Here is an 18,589-nt window from a genome sequence, read left to right as displayed (position 1 = left end):
CCCGGCCGCCGAGGGTTTCTGCCCTGACTTCATGGCTGGTTTCCCCGTGCGCTCACTGCCGGGCAGCGGCTGTGGGGACACTGCAGCCCGGGTGGCACCCGCAGCCCAGGACGTGCCCCGCTCGGGGCTGGCCAGGCCAGGGAGGCTGTGGGCATCCTGCGGGCATCCCCGGGATTCCCTCTGCCCCGCCGGCCACCGGGCCCCTCCGGTAGCCCAGGGCACGGCGGGGCACACAGCAACCATCCCACCGGGCTGGGATGCCACGGGGAGCCCCCTCCCCCCAGGACCCTCGCTGCCCGTGAAGAGGGATCTCCCCGAGCATCCCTAACCCCCCCTGGGGCTGCCAGCCCCCCCGCACCCCACAGACTTTCCCCCAGCAGCCCCCTGTGCCGCAGAGGGGGTCTCTGGGGCAGCAGCACTGCTGCTTCTCCCAAAGTCCTGGTGTGAAGGAGGAGCCGGTGCCGCAGCAGAGCGCGGCTGACACCCGGCAGGGCAGAGCCCACCCCACCCTGTGCCCCCCCGGGACCCTCAGGGACCCCCAGGCTCCCAGGCAGGAGGCAGCAGCCACGGGCAAAGTGCAGACACTTTAATGCGAGTCCCTTCCCAGCAGACCCACGCACGGAGAGCACACGGCAGCCTCGGTGGGGAGCGGCAAGGGGGGGCACACAGCGACCGACACCCCCCCCCCGGGACACTAAAGGAGACGCGAGCGGGGCCTCTCCTGCCATTGCCACCTCCACGGACACGTGTACCCCCATCTCCCACCCATCCGACTCAGGCACTGAAGAGAGACCCGCGGCCGCCTGCCCGGGGGGGCCACGGGGCTGCTGGCACGGCGCTCGCCCCTGCCCCCCCACACCATGGGCACACGGAGCAGCACATTTTCCAGTGTCACTTGCCACCGAGGACGGGTGCCCCGGTGGCCCCCCCAGCCCTGTTTTGGGCTACGACGGGCACTCAGCACCGGGGGGAGGGACCCGGCCGATGGGGAGGAGGCGCAGCGGGACCCCCGGGCTGCGCGGGGAGGGGGACGGAGCGGCTGGTGGGACCCCCAGCACGGGCATCCCTCCCCAGGGGCACGTGGCAACCCGGTGGGTCCGGGCGTTTGGCACAGTCCCGGGGCAAGCGGGGTGGGCTGGGGACCCCTAGAAGACGTAGATCTTGTCCCGCTGGACGCAGTCCAGGTCATCATCCAGCGTCAGCAGCACCTGCGGGGCGAGGGGAGGGGGCCACGGTGAGCCAAGGGGGGGCTGCGGTGAGCCGGGGGGGGGCAGGGCAACGGGCAACCGTGCCGGTGGCAACCAGCGCCTACCAGGAAGGAGCCGAACATGGCGATGGAGGAGAGGAAGTGCCAGATGTCGTGGTCGTCGAAGAAGTCAAGCAGGATGCAGTCCCGGTTGTGCTCCCGCGACTCGGCCGGCGTTTTCTGTTGGGGACAGGGCCAGTGGTTTACCACGTTGGCCAGTGGCCACCCTGAGGCACCCACCACCCTCTCCGTGCTGCTCCCCCACTCACCTGCCACGTGCTGAGCCCCTGGAAGAAGAAGAAGAGGGCGAAGCCCCAGACCACGGAGGTGCCGATGATGCAGAGCAAGGGGATGAGCTTGATGCGCTCGCCGCTGCGGAGCTGCGGGAGAGGCCACGGGCAACGTGCAGGCAGGAGCTGGCAGGGGTGCCCGTCCCTGCCCTGCCCTCCCCACGGGGCTCTCAGCGCCCGCACAGCCCCCCCGGGGGCCGGGGGGCTTGGCTCACACCTTCATGATGATGTAGAAGGCGAAGTAGAGGAGGAGGTTGCAGATGCCGATGGCCAGCAGGTAGGAAGCGAAGTCGTTGGGGCGGACAATGAGGCCGTAGGCAGCGCTGGGGGGGGGACAGGCAGCGGGGTCAGCACAGCCCTGGGGGGGGTCCCCCCACCCGCCGTGCCCGTGTGTCCCGCTGTCCCCCAGACGCACCGGGAGATGGAACGTGGGGACACTGGGGCTGCCACAGCGACAGGGGGGACCTGCCGTGCTCTGCTCACAGCTGTCACGAGCTGTCAGTCCTCAGCCCAGCCCCAGCGGCGGGGGGACCGCAGCCGGGGGGGGTCAACTGCAGGAGCAGGGTGGGGGGCAGTGGGGAGAGGGAGCACTGGGCCGGGGGGAGCACTTACAGCGACCAGTTGATGATGTTTCCCATGACCAGGAGCACCATCCGATCCTGCAAAGGGCCGGGGGGGGCTGTGAGGGGTAGGGGGGTGCTGCCGGGGGGGGGGGGGGGGGGTGCCTCGCAGAGCCGGGGACCCCCGGTGCCACGAGCCGCGGTGCCAGCACTCACCACGTACATGGGCCCGCTGCACTGCCGCACGCAGTCCGTGTACAGCACGTGCAGGATCCTGCGCAGGATGCCCGAGTCTGCGGGGAGACACGAGGTGATGCCGGGGGGAGGTTCTGCCACGCCGCCCCCCCCTACCCCCCGCCCCACTCACGGCGGTGCCCCCCCCCCCCGCCCCAGCTCACCCAGCTTCCAGCGCCCCATGTAGTAGAGCTGGGTGCTCAGCAGCAGGGTGGCCACGATGTGGATGACGGAGAAGACGATCCAGAAGGCCGTGTTGCCCTTGCCGAACACCTGGGGGGGGGGGGCCAGCAGGGTGGGAGGGGGGCAGGGGGCTGCGGGAGCCACCAGCCGTGTGTGTGTGTGTGTGTGTGTGTGTGTGTCCCCGCCTCCACCGGCACCCGCCGTACTCACCACGCCGACGACGGAGAAGAAGATGACGAGGGCCAGGCAGGCGTAGGCGCTGTAGGCGCTGGCGTTGATGTCGGGGTGGCGTTTCTGGTAGAGCTTCAGCATGCAGAGCCCCGCGATCATGTACATGAAGGAGGTGTCTGCCGGGGGCGGGGGTAGAAGGGTGAGTGGGGCCGGGGTGGCCCCGGGGGGGGGGGGGCGGCAGGGGGCCGGGGGGGCACTCACCGAACTGGAAGTTGGTGTAGTTGGGGCAGACGTGGTAGCAGGCGCTGAGCAGCCCCTCCATCATGAGCGCGGTGCCCATGGCGTAGAAGAGCCCGAAGTGCTTGGGGATGCCGCACTCCTGGGGGGAGGCGGAGGGGAGTCGGGGGTGGCTGGGTGGCCCACACACCCCCTGGGGCTCGTAGCCCAGTGACCAGCCGTCCCGTAGTCCCTTACCAGCGCGTGGGTGTCGTTGCGCATGAGCGCCCGGTTGTAGTTGATCTCCCGCTGGAGGATGATGAGGAGGAAGAGCAAGCCCAGCAGGACGTAGCCCAGGTTGCTGAGGATGTTGTTGAAGGCGCTGCCAGGGGACAGTCCGGATGTGGGTGCTGTGGACCCCCCTCCCTCCCCGGGGCCCTGCCTGGCTTGTGGGGGACCCCCCGGCCACCCACCGCCCCCCCTGAACCCACCTGAGGTTCCCCAGGGGGTGGGCGCACAGAAAGTTGTAGTAGCAGATGTCCTGGTTGCCGGTGACATTCACCACCTGAGCGTGGGGAGGCATGGTGAGAGCAGGGGATGTGGGGACACTGGGGGGGCACAGGGGGTGCAGGCACGTCCCCATCGCCCCCAGCGTGCCCAGAAGCCCCATGTCCCACCACCATGGCCCCACTTACGGTCTGGTAGGTGATGACGAGCTGGATGACGGGCAGGGCGTAGAAGACAGCGATGGTGGCGATGTTCCTGGGAAAGGCCGGGGGGGGGGAGTCAGGGGGTTCCCGCGACCCCCCCGGGCCGGGACACTGCCCTGTGCCCCCCATCCCCACTGCCCCCCACTCACCAGAAGTAGATCTGGTACTTCTTCCGCAGCACCCGCTTGTCCTTGCGGGCCAGGTCGGCCACGCAGAGGTATTGCTGGAAGGAGAGGCAGGTGGAGGGGGTCGCCCCGGCCGGCGGGGAGCGGCCGGCGGGGGGCGGGGGGGCGCGGGGCAGCACCCACCTTGGTGCGGATGACGTTCTTGTCGTAGTCGATGTCGGCCAGCGTGTCGTAGTCATCCTCCTCGATGGAGCTGAGCGAGTCCAGGCGCGGCCGCCCGGCCACGTTCTCCAGCGACCGCTCCCCTGCGGGCGAGCCGGGGCCGTCAGCCGAGCCCCCCGGCCGAGCCCCCCCCTTGGCACCCCAATCACCCCCAATTAACCGCTCAGCTGCCTCCCTGCCAACTCGCACCGGGGACGGGCTCCAGCTCTGTGCAGACCCCTACACTTGACCCTGCCCCGGGGACACGCAGGGGTGAGCATCACCCTGTCCCCGAGGGTCCTGCCGGGCTGGGGACAGCGGGGGGGGGCAGGAAGATGATGTCATCCCCGTTCCCGCAGCCCCCCGAGTGCTGCCCTGGCTCTGAGGGAGGGAGCAGAGGTGCTCGGCGCCCCGGGCACAGATTTTTGGCTTGATTGGCCCGTCCCTGCCCGGTACTAGCATCTACCCATGGCGATGCTCAGCGGCCTCATCGGGGCAGAGGGCGTGCGCCGCTTGAACTGCTCCTGCCCTTCAAAGGAAAGCGAGAAGTTACAGGAGCAGGAGCGGGGCTGAGCCCCGGCGCGTTCCCCGGCGTGCGTCCATCCCGCCGGCACCCATGAAGACCCCGCTGCAGGCTGGCACGGAGGGGATGGCAACCCCAGGGTCCCAGGAGACGGCCGGGGACAGAGCCGGGATGCTCCCGGCGGCACGGCACCATGAGGACGGCCCAGCACTGCCATGGCACTCCGGCTCTGGGGGGGGGCTGCAGCCGCGCCAGCCCCCCCGGGACTCACCCATGTAGCCATAGGTGACTTCTGCCGAGCCCATGCTGTCGGTGACGCCCTCGGCGCTGCTGGAGGAACCGTTCCCTGCGAGGACGGGCAGACGGGGTGGGCACGGCCGCCTGCCCGCGGGCAGGGGGGCGAGGGGAGGCGCGCGGCACTCACCGAAGGAGCCGTAACCGTAGCTGTCGTAGGGAGCGTGGCCCAGGAAGGAGTCGGGGATGCTGCGGGCGTGCCCTGCAAAGACAGGAGGGTCCCCGTGGGCTGGCGGCAGCCTCCCGCGGCACGCAGGGCACCGTTTGGCACCGAGCAGCGCCCCGCGGCCCTGCCCTGGCACGGGAGCTCGCTGGCAGCCAAGGAGAGGGCAGAGGCTGGCACCTACCCAGTAGAGATGCTGGGAGTCCCCGGGAAGCCGTGGAAAGAAAGAGACAGACTTGGTGAGACGCCCAAGCCCCAGCGCAGCCCTGCCAGCCCCACAGCACCAAAACCCAAGCCCCGGGATGTCCCCGTCCTCCTTTTGTCCCCGGGGAGCTGGGGGACACCAGGGGTTCAGGGGGACGGTGGGGAACTCCTGCAGAACCGAGGGCTTTGCCACGGGCTCGAGAGGGCGAAATAACCGGGAATCCCCCAAGCAGACCCCCCCACAAGCGCTGCCGCCGCCGGCTGCTGCCTGCAGCCCCTCACCCGTGTCCAGGCTGGGCGAGTCCATGGCTGCCAGGAGCCCCTTCCTCTTCTGCTGCCTGCCGAGGGAAGGGGCTGTGAGCAGGGCCGGGCGGGCAACCAGGGGCGAGGGGGCACAGTAAGGGATGGGATGGCACCCAAGGGCTCAGCACCCCGGGGGGACAGGGTGGCCGGGGCGGCGACGGCCGGGAACTCACCGGCAGCTCTCCCAGCAGGCGATGACCAGCGTGAGGACGTAGAAGGAGAGGAAGATGCCCAGGCAGAAGAGGACGCTGCTCACGTAGGCCTCCGCTGTGCAGAGCCGGGACGAGCCCTCAGGGCGAGCGGCAGCCCCAGGGACCTGCCGCGGGGTCCCTTGCGGTGCCCAGCACCCCCCCGCTCCCCCCAGCCCCTCCCAGGCTTACAGGTTATGGCGGGCGACACCATCACCTCCAGCTTCTTCTGCCGGTTGTGCTGATCCACGGGTTCGTCTGGAGGAAAGCATGGGGGGCGATCAGCCCCTCCCGCCCGGCTCGGAGGGGACCCACAAGTCCTTCCCCCTCCTCTGCCAGGGTGGGGGGCTCAGCGTCTCCTCCCCATCCTCAGCATCACCCCCCGTCCCCCCCGGGCGTACCTGGGGAGGCATCTTTGGAGAGGGGGTAGTATGGCAGAGCCCCCCCGCACACCTCATCCTCCGTCTTCACCACCACCACCACGTAGAAGCTGTTGCTGGGGAAATCCTTCTTCTGTGGCGGCCGTCCCAGGGCGGGGGCGAGAAACGGGGGTCAGCAGAGCCCAGCCGGGGGTCTCCCACACAGCTGGGGCTCCCTCGGGGGGCTCAGCCCCACGGCACAGCCCCGTGCCCACCTGCACCGTGATGGCCGCCTTCTTCGTCATGGTCTGGTACATCCCAATGAAGGCCACGTTGTTGTCCAAGTCGTAGACGGGGCACTGGGGGGGCAGAGGGGGCCGTCAGCCCCGCTGGGCACCACGGGTGGCCCGGACGTGGGCGTCCCGCCGCCCGAACCTACCAGGATGTCCTGGATGGAGATGACGGAGCAGGGGAAGGCCATGGCCGAGGTCACCTTCACGATCACCGAGTCCACTCCCTCGGGGAACTCGTACTTGAAATACTGGGGGGGCGGGATAAAAAGGGCCCGTCACTGCCACGGTGGCCGGGGTCCCCTCCCTGGGCGCAGACCCCGGCCCGTGCCAGGCCAGCTCCTCCTCACCTGCGGCTGGGAGGCCGTGGCGTTGAAGCTGAACCTTTCGTTCGTCCTGCAGAGAGCACGGGAAAGACGACGGCTGGCGAGGGGAGCCCCTTCCGGCGGCGGGGGGACGGGGGCGAGGGGCTCCCCTCACCGCAGGACGAAGTTCTCCACCCGGGTGACCCGCAGCTGGTAGGAGGTGTTGAGGGACAGGGTGGAGACGTCCACGAAGAAGTGCTGGGTCTCCACCTCCGCCTTGGTCTGGGGCTGGCAGAGCGTGCGGCTCACCTCCTGGTACGCGTATTTCCGCTGGTACCTGGGCAGGCAGACCCACGCTGCGCCCACCGCCCCGAGCCTGCCCCCCGGGACCCCCGCCCGCACGCCGGCCCCGGCGGCTCGGCCGGGCACAGCGGGGGGGGACAGAACCCACCCCGCCGGTACTCACAGTCCCCGGAGGATGAGGGGCACCTGGAAGGAGACCACCGCCTCCTTCTGCCTCACCACGAAGAGGACGGGCAAGTCCTTGTGGTCGGAGAGGACGTTCACCGACACCCGCACCCCCTCCGTCTGCGGGGAGAGCGGGACGGCGAGGCGTTGGCCGGGGAGCACCAGCCGCGGCGGGCTCGTCCCCGGCGGCTGGACTTTGCTCGGCCGTCGTGGCAGAGGATGCCTCCCCGCCGGGGTGGACCGCGGGGCCGCCGCCGTCACACCCCGCATCCCCACCACCGTGCGCCCCAAAGCTCCCCCGGGGGCAGGGTCACCCGCGGGGGCGATCGCTCCGGCCGCCCCGCCGGCTCACCCTGTTCCTGCGGACGCTGTGGTTGAAGGCGTAGATGTTGAGCAGGTTGGCGCCCACCCAGTCGGTGTAGGTGGTGTTGAAGCTGGCCTCCTTCTCCTCCACGCACTGGCGCCCGCTGGGCTGGGGCAGGGCGAGCGGCAGGGCCAGCAGCGCCCAGGCCAGCAGCGCCCGGGCCAGCGCGGCCGCCCCGGCGCTCGCCATCCCGCCAGCATCCCCGGCCGCGCCGCTCCGAGCCCGGCCGGCCAAGGTCCGCCGGGGCGGGACGGGTCGGGACGGGTCGGGTCGGGACGGGTGGGTCAGGCGGGGCGCGTCCGGGAGCCCTGCCCCATGGCGAGCGCCGCTGGCCGCCGCCGAGCCCGGCTGGCGATCGGGGCGGGCGGCGGTGCCCGGTGTCCGCGGGCGGTACCCGGTTCTGCTGCCGGTGTCCGGGGCTGGATCCCGGCGGTGCTGCCGATGCCGATGCCGATGCCCGGTGCCGATGCCGATGCCCGGTGCCGATGCCGGTGCCCGGTGCCGATGCCGGTGCCCGGTGCCCGGTGCCGGTACTTTGCCCCCCCCCCCTCCGCAGGCAGCTGTAAACACGGGCCGGCGGTGACGTCACGCGGCGTCACAGGTGAAAAGGACCGGCCGGGGAAGTGACGCGGCGGCGGCGGGCGGTGCCGGGGCGGGGGCGGCTCCTGCCCCCGGGCGGGGGGAACGGGAGACCGGACCGGGCCCCCCGGGAGCCCCCGTCCCGCCGGGGAACCCCCGCCTCGTGGGGCAGCCCTGCCCCCGATGGGACCCCGTAGGGGCGGGTTCCTGCCCCATATGGAGCGCTTAGGGGGAGCCCCTGCTCCACAGAGGAGCTGCTGCCCCATATGGGACCCCACAGGGGAGACCCTGCCCCATATAGGACCCCGTAGAGGAAGCCCCTGCTCCATATGAGACCCCACAGGGGAGCCCTTGCTCCCCAGAGGACCCCACTGCCCACTATGGGACCCCACAGGGGAAGCTCCTGCTCCATAGGGGAGTCCCTGGCCCATACGGGACCCCACAGGGGAGACCCTGCCCCCTACAGACCCCATAGTGAGAGCCCCTGCCCCGTATAGGACCCTACAGGGGAAGCTCCATCCCGTAGGGGAGACCCTGTCCCAGAGGGGAGATCCTGCTCCATGTAGGACCCCATAGGGGAAGCCTCTGCCCCATAGGGGGCCCCACACGGAACCCATAGGGGAAGCCCTTGCTCCATAGAGGAGCCCCTGCCCCATATAGGACCCTATAGGGGAAGCTCCATCCCATAGGGGAGCCTCTGCCCCATATGGAACCCTGTAGAGGCAGCCCCTGCTCCATATGGAACCCCGTAGGAGAAACTCCATCCCATATGGAACCCCATAGGAGAAGCCCCAACCCCTTAGGGGAGGCCCCTGCTCCGTAGGGGAGCCCCTGCCCCATATAGACCCCATAGGGGAAGCCTCTGCTCCAGAGAGGAGCCGCTGCTCCATATGGCACCCTACAGGGGAGACCCTGACCCATACAGACCCCATAGGGAGAGCCCCTGCCCCGTATAGGACCCCATAGGGGCAGCCCCTGCTCCATATGGGACCCCATAGGGGAAGCTCCATTCCATCGGGGAGCCCCCATCCCGCAGGGGGGGCCCCAGCTCCATGGGGCAGTGTCCAGGGACAACCGCCCCTGCCCTGAGCAGCCCCCGGCTCGCACAGACGCTGCCTGAGCCCCTCTGATGGCACGAGGACCCATCCCGAGCCCCCAGCCCGGGGAGGGGGCCAGGAGCAAGCGAGGCCTCCCCAGCCCCAGCGCCGTGTCCGCCGCCAGGAGGCATTTATGGTGGTCTCGTTCATGGGCTTGTCACACACTGAGACGTGGCAGCGGCTACTGGCCACCAGCTGTCCCCACCAGCGACCGGAGCCGGCCGTGGCACCGACGGGACGCTGCCACCCCCCTGCTGGGCTCGGAGCGGCCGCCCGGTCCGGACAGACGAGCTGCCACGTTAATCACGGGGTGCGCAATGCCGGAGCCGTGACCAGCCCTGGTTTGCCGCAGGAGAACACCCCTCCCTCCTCGGTGCAGGGCTCGGGGACCCCTCCCTGGCCAGGGCACCGTCCCCTGCTGCAGCTGGTGGCACCTCTCCGGACACCCACCCGAGCCGCTCGCCCAGCCTGCCACCAACGTCCCCACGCGTGGGGACGCGGGGACGTTCCCGGCCAGGTAAGGTATGGCACTGCGACCGCACAGGCGTCTTTCCCCTCCGGTTTTCCACCCAGGGGCTCCCGCAGGCAACCCTCCCGCTTGCAGCGCCCTCCGTCTCTAGAGATCGAAGGCATTTAAAGTAATGGGAAGTTTTCCCGTGTCTCGGGTCGTTGGGGAAGCAGGAGCGAAGCCGCGCTGCGTTTTCACGCACGTCTCCCTCAAACCCCCCCCGTCCCGGCCGTCGAGGAGCGTCCCGCTGACCGTCCCCCCCTCTGCGGGCTTTGTGGCCCACGAAATCGCATTTTTTCGTGTCCGCGATTGGGGTTTTTGGGTTTTAAATCCCCCACCAAAACAGCTCAGCCCCGTGTCATCTCCCAGAAAGCCATTTTCTGGCCCAAAACCGACATCCGAGACCTCGGCCGCCCGTTTCCCCCTGTTCTCTGCGGGACAGACGTCAGAAGAGACAGGAGCGCTTGCTGCTATTGTGCACTTTATTTCTACAGGTCCCCTCGGCGAGGAGCCCCAAGCACTTTCCAGAGTCTGCAGGTGGTTTTCCAGGGGACGGGGTGGTGGGTGACGCCGGCAGCAGATGGAAGGACCGGCGCGGGGACAGACGGACGCCCGTGCGGGAGCGGGAAGCAGGATTCCCACCGGACTCCTAAGCGGCTGCGGGGACTGCGGCGTCGCCTCCGCTGGGGGTGAGGGTACGTTGCGTTGCAGGGTGCCGTGCGTTCCCCGGTCGCTTTGGGGCTACTAAAGACAAATCAAATACAAGCCCGTGTCCCGTCGAGGGCCAAAATGCTGGTTATTTTTACCTGCAGAACCCTGCTGAGGGGACTGGGGCCGGGACCCGAGCTCTGCGCGGTGAAAGGAGAGGAAAACCCAACCAAAAGCCCCCCAGAATAGAGCGGGGAGGAGAACAGATATTAAAGGAGGGGGGGCGAGCCTGGCCCTGAAGCCCCCCTGGGAGGTGGGTTCGGCAGCAGCTCCCCGGCCCCACGGGAAGGGAAGAGAAGGAGCCACCGACACAGAGAGGGCAGGAGGGACGTGGGCGCGCACACACACACACACACGCTGCGACACGGTGGGGTGAAACATTGACATTTATATCGAAATATGCACTAACAGAGTGAGTTTCTACCAGCCGATGCATTTTTACCAAAGCAGAATCACAATTTTTTTGCTCGGGGCGGGGGGGGGCAGCGGGCAGCGGGGAGGGCAGCGCGGGGGGGAGGCGGATGGGACAGGCCTTCCTCCTCGCAGGCCCCCTCCCGCCTCATCCTCCCGTTCCCCCCCTCCGGCGAGTTACAAGAGGCTCTTTCTGTCCTTTCACATCTTTTGCTTTGTTTTTCTCTCTGCTGCAATAAATACGGACCCGGCAGCGCTGCCGCAGAGGACGGCAGCTCCGGCACAGAGCTGTCAAACGCGGCCAGGATCTTTACAAGGGTGGGGGGAGAAGCCCCACGGGGCCGCTTCTTTCCCAGCCAGCCCTTAACGGCCACACAATTCCCGCTGGCCGGGCAGGGGGAGCCCGGCCCCGATGCCCAGAGCTGGAACTGAAGCTTTTCTACACGACAAGGCGCTCAGTTTTTAGTACTAAATTAGCGAAAAGGGAGAACCCCTCCTTGCCACCCCCCCCAAAACCTGTCAGTCGTGAGCGGGACAGTTTCTAACCAGGCAGCGCCAAGCAGAGCTCGAGTCCAAGCGGGGAGGAAGCCTCACGTTCCTTACGCAGCGCCGGAGATGGCCACAGGAGCAGAGGAGGGCGGCGAGCACCCAAGCAAGCAGAGAGCGTGGCACCTCGGCCAAGCCAAGCCAAAGCAGAGCCGGCAGCGCCGTCCCCGGTCACGCCGCCACAGCTCCAGAGCCTGCCAAACCTCTGGGTCCACCGGGCACCCGGCCGAGAGGGGCTGACTCACCCGGGAACGGGCACCCAGCTGGGAAATCAGAGCTTTTTACTGGAGAGTACGTTCCTGGTCAGCATCTCTTTAGCCAAAAGCAGCGAGAGCGGGGAGGGAAGCAGAGATGAAAGCACCACGTTGCCTTTCCACGCGGCCCAGAAACCTGCAAAGCTCGCAGGGAGCAGAGCGTCTTGTATCCTGACTCCCTACGGGTGCGGTAAGTCCTTTCCCTAGGAATCCTCCACCGCAGCCGATTTTTAACGTTTCATTTTGCCCCAACTTCTCCAGCGAGCACCTTATCAGCAGCGTGAAGCACGCTGCTCCCTTAAAGCCCGTGCCACAAGGCGGTGGAGCTCCAGGGAACGAGCTCCAGGGAGCAGGTTCCGAGGGAGCCCCCAGCCTGCTTCCTGGGGGCAGGACCCCGATCCCTCCTCCCCTGCGCCTCTCCCCAAACTTCCTACTTCTGATCCCGGCAAGTGGAACGCTTCACCTTTCCTTCATCCGTGTGTAGATCACATATACTGGAAACGAAACACACACTACGCATGCAATCCAGGCAGAAATCCTGCTATGAGCAAATCTACGGGGAGAGGGGAAGGGAGCGGGGACATGAAAACGTTCCGTAATGTGAGGTTATAGACTGCATTAAACACCAGCCCCCTGGAGTATCAAAAAGGGCAGACAGACTATATACAGTACCTATGGACTTCATTGCGGCAGGGCACAGCAAGCAACCCGGACACCAAAACACCCCTCAAGCGGAACACGGGATGAAGTTCCCGCTGGAAAGCTCTCCGTTCCTCTCCGGTTTACCCGCCGCCAGGAGCCCGGTGCCCGCAGACCCCGCGTACGGGGCCAGGAGCGCAGAGACCAGCGGCGGCGGCTCTCGTCCACCTACCCCCGAGCTCCAGCTCTGGCAGGTAAGCCAAGGAGGAACAGGCTTCGTTTAAAATCGTTTGATTGGAGAGTTACCTACTCATCTAGGGCTCTGCCTTTCGGGTCCAAACCGGTTTCTTTCTGCAAAAGAGAGCCTTTCGCTTTTAAAGGAAAGGCTGTTTTCATATGATCATAGTAGACTGCAACCAGACCTCCTAACAAAAAAAAAACCAGCCCCAAACCGAAATCCCACCTCGTGGCAGCCCCTGAAGGAGGGCACCGGCCCCTCCGGCTCCCTTGGCCGGAGGCGAGGAGCGGTGTCCAGGGCAGGAAAAGCTACACCTCGACTTCGCTCTTTACTGCAAGAGGCTCGAATAAAATGTTCATACAAGTAAAACAGAAGCGATAAAGAAATATACACCTCAGAATCCGTAAAGCTTCAGACTGACTTAGGCCTTGCAGACAGGGGCTATTCATACGGGCTCCCTTTAGGGCAAAAAGGATGTAACAGTCGTACTTAAAAAAAAAAAAACCAAACCCAGAAGAACAACAAAGAGCAGTGCAGAGAGCCCTGTGGCACAGGCACCCGGGAGGAGTGAAATGGCAGCTCCAGAGCAGCGAGGAAGCGACTGCCTCGTACAGCGTTTACTGGATAATTAAAATCCTAAACTGAGCAACTGTTAAAAGCCAGCGACACCACACAGACAGGAGCAGAGACCAGCCCAGGCAGCAGCACCCGAGTGAGAGCCCCCAGGGAAGGTGCCCCGGCTACTGGGCACAGAGAAATAAGCACAAGAACAAGCGCCGTGGAGCGTTACACCAGTTCAGTTAACTGTTTCTTTACATTTCTGAATTCCAGTTTCATGCTGCTTCGGAGAGAAGGAGTGAGAGAGCAACACGTGTCACTTAAAACCCCCCAGGAACAAAAAAAAAAAAAAAAAGAAAAACCAAAACCAACCCCAACAAAAAACTTTAAAAGGTGGGACCGAGTTTGGAAAAATGCATCTGTTCTGGCTTTTGCAAGTGGAATGTGATTCTTGTTCAGAGGCTAATACACAGAGCACGATCCCTACAGCCAGGAGCGGTGCGCGGGCCCTCGGAGACGGGCTACCGGGGTTCTAGGACAACCACAGAGCAACAAGACATGAGAGGGGCACAGAGCGACAGTCCTGTTCTCGGTTTAAATGAGGAATGGTTTAAAAGTAAAACTCTTCTTCAGCTAATTTCCTCCTGCAATAAAACCAACCAAGCCGGCCCTCGTACGTACAAGACCAGTTAAACATTAGCCTTCCCCCTCAAAACACTAGGGACGAACATCCGGTAACACTCTACAATGGAAAGTGCTTTAAGAAAGAAGGATTCTGTAGTGCCAGTGACGGAACTGATCTGATGGGCTGGATGATGCTGTTAACGCCGACGGGGGCTGCTCAGGCCAGGGCGGCTCGTTTCTCCTCGGGGGTCTCCTCCAGCAGCTGCATGATCAGTTCGTGGAGGGGTTTGCAGATCTTTGCGTAGCCCCCTCCCGTCAGGTGCAGGAAATCAAACATGTCGTGGTAGGAGATGGTGCCATCTGAGTGCACGAAGCCGGCGTCCACGTCCAGCAGCTGGACGTTGGGCAGTTTGGGGAGCGAGGCTTTTAGCAGATGGTTCACCTTGGCGTTCTTCTGCCGCAGCGGGTTTGGCTTCTCTCCACGAGGTAGCAGGCCCTGGCAGGAGAAGGAGGCAAAAAAGAGCTTCACACGACTGTGATGGCGTAACGGCGCCCGCTCTCCCTTCCGACTCCGGCTGCCTTGCAAGGCTTGAGGTGCCCGTGACAAGAGGAACTCATCCCTTGAATCAGAGCTTGTCCACTCAGAGCTAATTTGAAATGCAGCTACAAGCACGACCGGCACAGCACCTGCTCGCTTTCTTTTTTCCCCATGAATCCATCAGTTGTGCTCTTGCTACAAGGTCTGGGCAGCGCACCGAATGCCATCGCCCGGCTGCTCGAGAGGAGAGGCACCGGCTAACCCGCCGAGACAAGGAAGCCAACTGGGATTTCCAACCCCAGCTCTGACCCAAGCACCTTTTTCCCCCCTCACGGGGCTTCTCTGCCAACGTTTCTAAGCGGGAGAGCGATACCCCTACCGGGAGTGGTTACACCCGGCTCTGGAGGCGCTGAAAGGACAACTGCCGCAAAGCCAGGCGAAGGAGGGGAGGCAGGCACGAAGCAGGAGATAAATCAAGCGACTGCCCTCCCCCGGCACGAAGGGTAGCTCCCTGCTGGGCAGAGAGAGCACGGGGCTTCCTCAGAGCGGGGTGTTTGCTCAGCGCTCCCAGAGACCTACCAGTACAATGACTTTGGCCTGTGGCTGCTGGGTGTTTATCAGGCGCACGATAGCCTCGATTCCCCCCGCTACTTCTTCTGCCGTGTTTTCATGATTATTTGTTCCAACCCAAACGACAATGACCTACAAGGAGGGAAAAAAAACCAAAACACGTCTGTGAATTTTTCAGGAGGAGCTGTAAAGGGCTTTGCTGAGCCTGAAAACCCCACGAAAACATCACTTGGCTGCAGGTACGCGCCGAGTCAGGCTGAAGCTAACCCCAGGCTGCGAGAGCTCTCAGCTGCCAGTTACGCCGATTTCAGAACAGCATCTTACCAGCTTGTTTTGGCCCCCAGTTCGGATGAAGAACTGGTACTACCAAAGCTCTTCCGGACAGCCTCAGAGATGCCTGAGCCCACCCCACTTCAGAGCCCCCCAGCCAACTCGGCAGGAGCTTACACTGCTCAAAAAGAAGGTAATGTGTATTTATACGGTACAGCGTAAGCGTCTTAGGGGCAGGGACAACCGTACAGCTCTGCTTGTTACTTCACAAGATGGTAAACTGTTCAACAGGCTCGAATACAAGCGACGCCGCCTGCCACCCTGGGGTGTGCACTGCCCACTGCTCCCAGTAAAGACACTGGCAACGGGGCAGGGCTGCTGGTGCAGGCTGGGAGGCTGATCCCCATCACACCTCCTGGACACCCCAGCTAACTCCTTATCAGATATTTCACCGTATCTGATGATATGGTGAGGCAGAGAACACATCTCAGGCCTGAGAGACACACTGTGGCTCCGAACTACACCAAACTACAGCAAATCACAGACCTGATCACCATTTTTGCTAGGACTAGAAGGCCGCCTCTACTTATTGATGATGCCTTCTATTTGCATTTCCAGCAGTGCAACCTTCTGTTTCAGCCTAACGCACTGCAATACCCGATGCACGCTCGGTGCCAGGTGTTGCTCAAACAAAGAATTGTGTTAACAGTTCCCTGTGTCCCCCACCGCAGCCTCCTCTAAGTCAGCACGGGGCTGCCTGGTTTGCTCTTCTGCTTATACCTTCGGTTTAATGTTCTCCAGTTCACCGTTCTTCAGTCTCCATAGAACGTGTCCTGTGGTGTCTCCACCAATCCCAAAATTCAACGCATGAAGCGGTGAGAAGAGCTCTCGCCATATCTGCAATCAGAAATCAATTCCCTATTTCAGAGCAGCACCCCAAGCCTCCCTAAGACCAGGCCTTCTGGAGAAGACATCGATGACCTCAAAAAATCCTTCCCATCAGCAGGTAAGAGAACTAGAAAAAACGGAAGCGGCTCTTGCAGAACCAAGCTGCTCAGCTGGCACCACAGCGCAGCAGCAGGAGTCTTTGCCCCAACAGAGCTTTAGAGAAAAAACAGTGTGTCGATGCCTGTAACACCCCCAGCGTTTAACCCCCAGGGTTAAACGGGTTCTGGCCACGCAGGATACACCTACAGGGGATTCGATGGCATGGCCTGGGGAGTGTTTGGAATCTGAGATGCGAGGAACTAGCAAGGGGTTGCGTACGTGTGTCCAAAGGTAAGGGCTTCAGAGAAAGCCTGCAAATGGCTTAGAGAGCTAAACCAGCAAGGCTTGGCAGGGGCACTGGGAAGCAGAATAAACCCGGAGGGATGGCAGTAAAATCACAATGGGACAGAAGAAATTGTCGGTATTACAAGGGATCACCTTGAGAGAAAGAAACCCTCTAAGCCCTCTAACCCCACCGCCCTCCTTTCTTCACCCATACCTCGTACTGCTGCAGCAACTGCACCATGGAGTCACCCACGAAGAGCACGTCGGGCTCCTTGTCTTTGCAGTCCAAGACGAACCTATTGTGCTGGTAAAAGAAAGCAGGAAGGTAAGCTCCCACGATAATGGGCATCTCTGCTGCAGGACAGAAAGGGACGGCTGCCCGACCAGTTTCCCCTGCTGCCCAACGCTGCCATTCCCTCCAACGCCCTCCTCTGCATTAACCCGTGAGCTGCCGGACACTCCCTCCCCACCGCACAGACCCCAGCAACAACCTCGGTTCCGGTAAGAGCAGCACCTCGTCTACCCGAGGTGCCACACAGCCGTAAAGCCCTGAGCCTGTCAGGCACCCATTAGATTCAACAACTGCAGAAGGGAGGAATTACCGGTTAATCACTGCAGCGAGTCCCCCCTGGCTATTTCTCCCTGTCTAGGAGGAGGCGCCGACGGGCAGTCCAGGCACTTTGCTGTTTTCAGCTTTGTCACTGCCTCGCAGAGCTGCACGCCGGAAAGCGCCGCTTTGCCCTTTAATGAAGGGGCCGGCCGTTTCTCCCAGCTGACGGGCAAGGGGGAGTATTTTCTTGAATGGTTTCAGGGGGCAGCTTCCAAGTCACGCAGCAACGCTGCGTTTTGCCTTGCTTCCTCACGACAGGACAGAGAGATGGGGAGAGCCTGCCGGCTTTGGGGGGCTGTCAGGACCTCAGGGTCAGAACTGTGGCCAGAGGGGGCCCGTGCGCCACTCGCCCCCGAGAGAGGACGCAGCCTCACGCGACCACCGCCCCTCCCGGCCTCACCTGTGACATCCACCGGTCGTCCCCCTGAATATCTTCAGCGGCGTGCGGAACTGCGGCGGGGTTTGAGCCCCCCTGGCTCATCCTGTTCCTGCGGAAAGAACGTGTCAGGGGAGGTACTTCCAGCAGCTCTCGCAGCGCGGGGGAAAAGGGCTGGCTGGCCAGAAACCGCTGCGCTTCCTGGCATTCACAACGGACAATTCGCTGCCTGTTCCTACGCGTGCTGGCCCCCGGCTGACAGCTAAAGACATTCTATTCCACGCACGACTGCTGGATCGACTCTGCGGACCGTCCTCCCGAAGCCATCTATCGACCGGGCGTTAAGGCACGCAAACGCGACGTTACATCCAAAGGAAAGAAAAGCTGGTTTCGGAGGATGCTCTGCAGGAGCACTCCTCAGCCGGGCCAGGCTTCGATAACGCGATAATAAATGCTAATAGTCCGAGGATTAGCCCCTATTAGTACCCAGATACCCAGCTTACGGCCCCTGAGCTGCGCGGGCCGGGGGGATTATCCGCTTCAGGGGACAGTGCACGGCAGCGGGGCTGATCCCCAGGGATCGCGACCGGGAAGAGCCTGGGGCGGCGAGGTAAGGCTCCCCAGCCCCGGAGCAAAGCCCAGCCCCTCCTCCCCAGGCCAGGCCGTGCCCGTGGGGCTGGAGAAAACCGCGGCCGCCACGAGATCGGGGCGACGGGCTGCGGCCGGAATCCGCCCTTTTTAGAAGGAAAGGTGACAGCCCCCCTGCCCCCCCCCGCCGCCGGGCGGCAATCACGGCGGGGCAGGCTTTATAAGGGCGGCTCCCCGCCGCCCCGCCCGGGCGGAGGAGCCCCTGCAGCCCTGCGCCAGCCCCGCCCCGGGCCTCCCCATCCCGCGGCCGGCGGAGAAGGGCGGCGGAGGGGGATGGCGCGGCGGCGGCTGCCCCGGGCGGGGCGGAACGGGGACCGGCCCCCGCCCGTCCCCGCGGACTCACGGCGGCTGCGGCTCCCCCCGCGACTCCATGGCGGGCGCCTCCCTCCCCTCGGCCCGGGCTCCCACCGCGCCTGCGCCGACGCCGCTTCCGCTTCCGCCGAGCGCCGCTCGCGGGCCACACCCCCGCCGCTTCCGGCCGCGCTTCCGGAAGTCCCGCCCGGCGCCGGGACGCCGGGGTAACCCCTAGGGGGCGCCTTCCCGCGGCAGCACCCCCCCGCCCCCGCCGTGACGTCATCCTGCCGTCCGTGACGTCACTCGCCGGCCGGCTCCGTCCCCCACCGACCTCGGCGGAAGGGGCGGCCGGAGTGAGGGCGGCAAGCCGGCCGGGGCCGAGGCGTGCCGCCGCCGGTGCCCGCTCCCCCGCCTCCTCCCTCGGCCTTTTCCGCCGGGTTTCGTCCCAAACC

General features: G+C 64.8%; 2 protein-coding genes across 3 annotated transcripts; both read right to left on the bottom strand.

Annotated features, from left to right (window-relative positions):
- Window positions 1–565: 565 nt before the first annotated feature.
- SIDT2 (SID1 transmembrane family member 2) lies at window positions 566–7,586 on the bottom strand. 2 transcript variants are annotated; one of them, XM_074162290.1, is made up of 28 exons: window positions 7,386–7,586; window positions 7,032–7,153; window positions 6,741–6,902; window positions 6,611–6,656; window positions 6,410–6,511; window positions 6,246–6,329; window positions 6,013–6,124; window positions 5,804–5,869; window positions 5,597–5,690; window positions 5,403–5,458; window positions 5,101–5,289; window positions 4,884–4,955; window positions 4,731–4,805; window positions 4,403–4,465; window positions 3,919–4,040; window positions 3,760–3,833; window positions 3,596–3,662; window positions 3,392–3,465; window positions 3,159–3,282; window positions 2,946–3,063; window positions 2,724–2,860; window positions 2,495–2,603; window positions 2,313–2,389; window positions 2,149–2,195; window positions 1,754–1,859; window positions 1,516–1,626; window positions 1,313–1,426; window positions 566–1,208 (listed from the first exon to the last, which is right to left on the bottom strand). In XM_074162290.1, exons 1-28 carry the CDS (start codon window positions 7,584–7,586, stop codon window positions 1,146–1,148), a joined length of 2,787 nt encoding a protein of 928 aa, XP_074018391.1. In that variant the 3' UTR covers window positions 566–1,145. The 2 variants fall into 2 exon arrangements, with proteins under 2 accessions (XP_074018391.1, XP_074018392.1); XM_074162291.1 differs by having other exon boundaries at window positions 5,101–5,112.
- Window positions 7,587–10,658: 3,072 nt separating this feature from the next.
- On the bottom strand, window positions 10,659–18,272 carry PAFAH1B2 (platelet activating factor acetylhydrolase 1b catalytic subunit 2). Its single transcript, XM_074162378.1, has 6 exons — window positions 18,187–18,272; window positions 17,220–17,307; window positions 16,424–16,513; window positions 15,718–15,834; window positions 14,677–14,799; window positions 10,659–14,055 (listed from the first exon to the last, which is right to left on the bottom strand). The coding sequence occupies exons 1-6, from the start codon at window positions 18,213–18,215 to the stop codon at window positions 13,777–13,779; spliced, it is 726 nt and encodes a 241-aa protein (XP_074018479.1). The 5' UTR covers window positions 18,216–18,272; the 3' UTR covers window positions 10,659–13,776.
- Between the last annotated feature and the right edge of the window lie 317 nt (window positions 18,273–18,589).

This window comes from Numenius arquata, chromosome 22 (genome assembly GCF_964106895.1).
Source record: "Numenius arquata chromosome 22, bNumArq3.hap1.1, whole genome shotgun sequence".
Lineage (NCBI taxonomy): Eukaryota > Metazoa > Chordata > Aves > Charadriiformes > Scolopacidae > Numenius > Numenius arquata.
The sequence above is the reverse complement of the archived record's forward strand: the minus strand, read 5'-3'. Positions and strand labels throughout refer to the sequence as shown.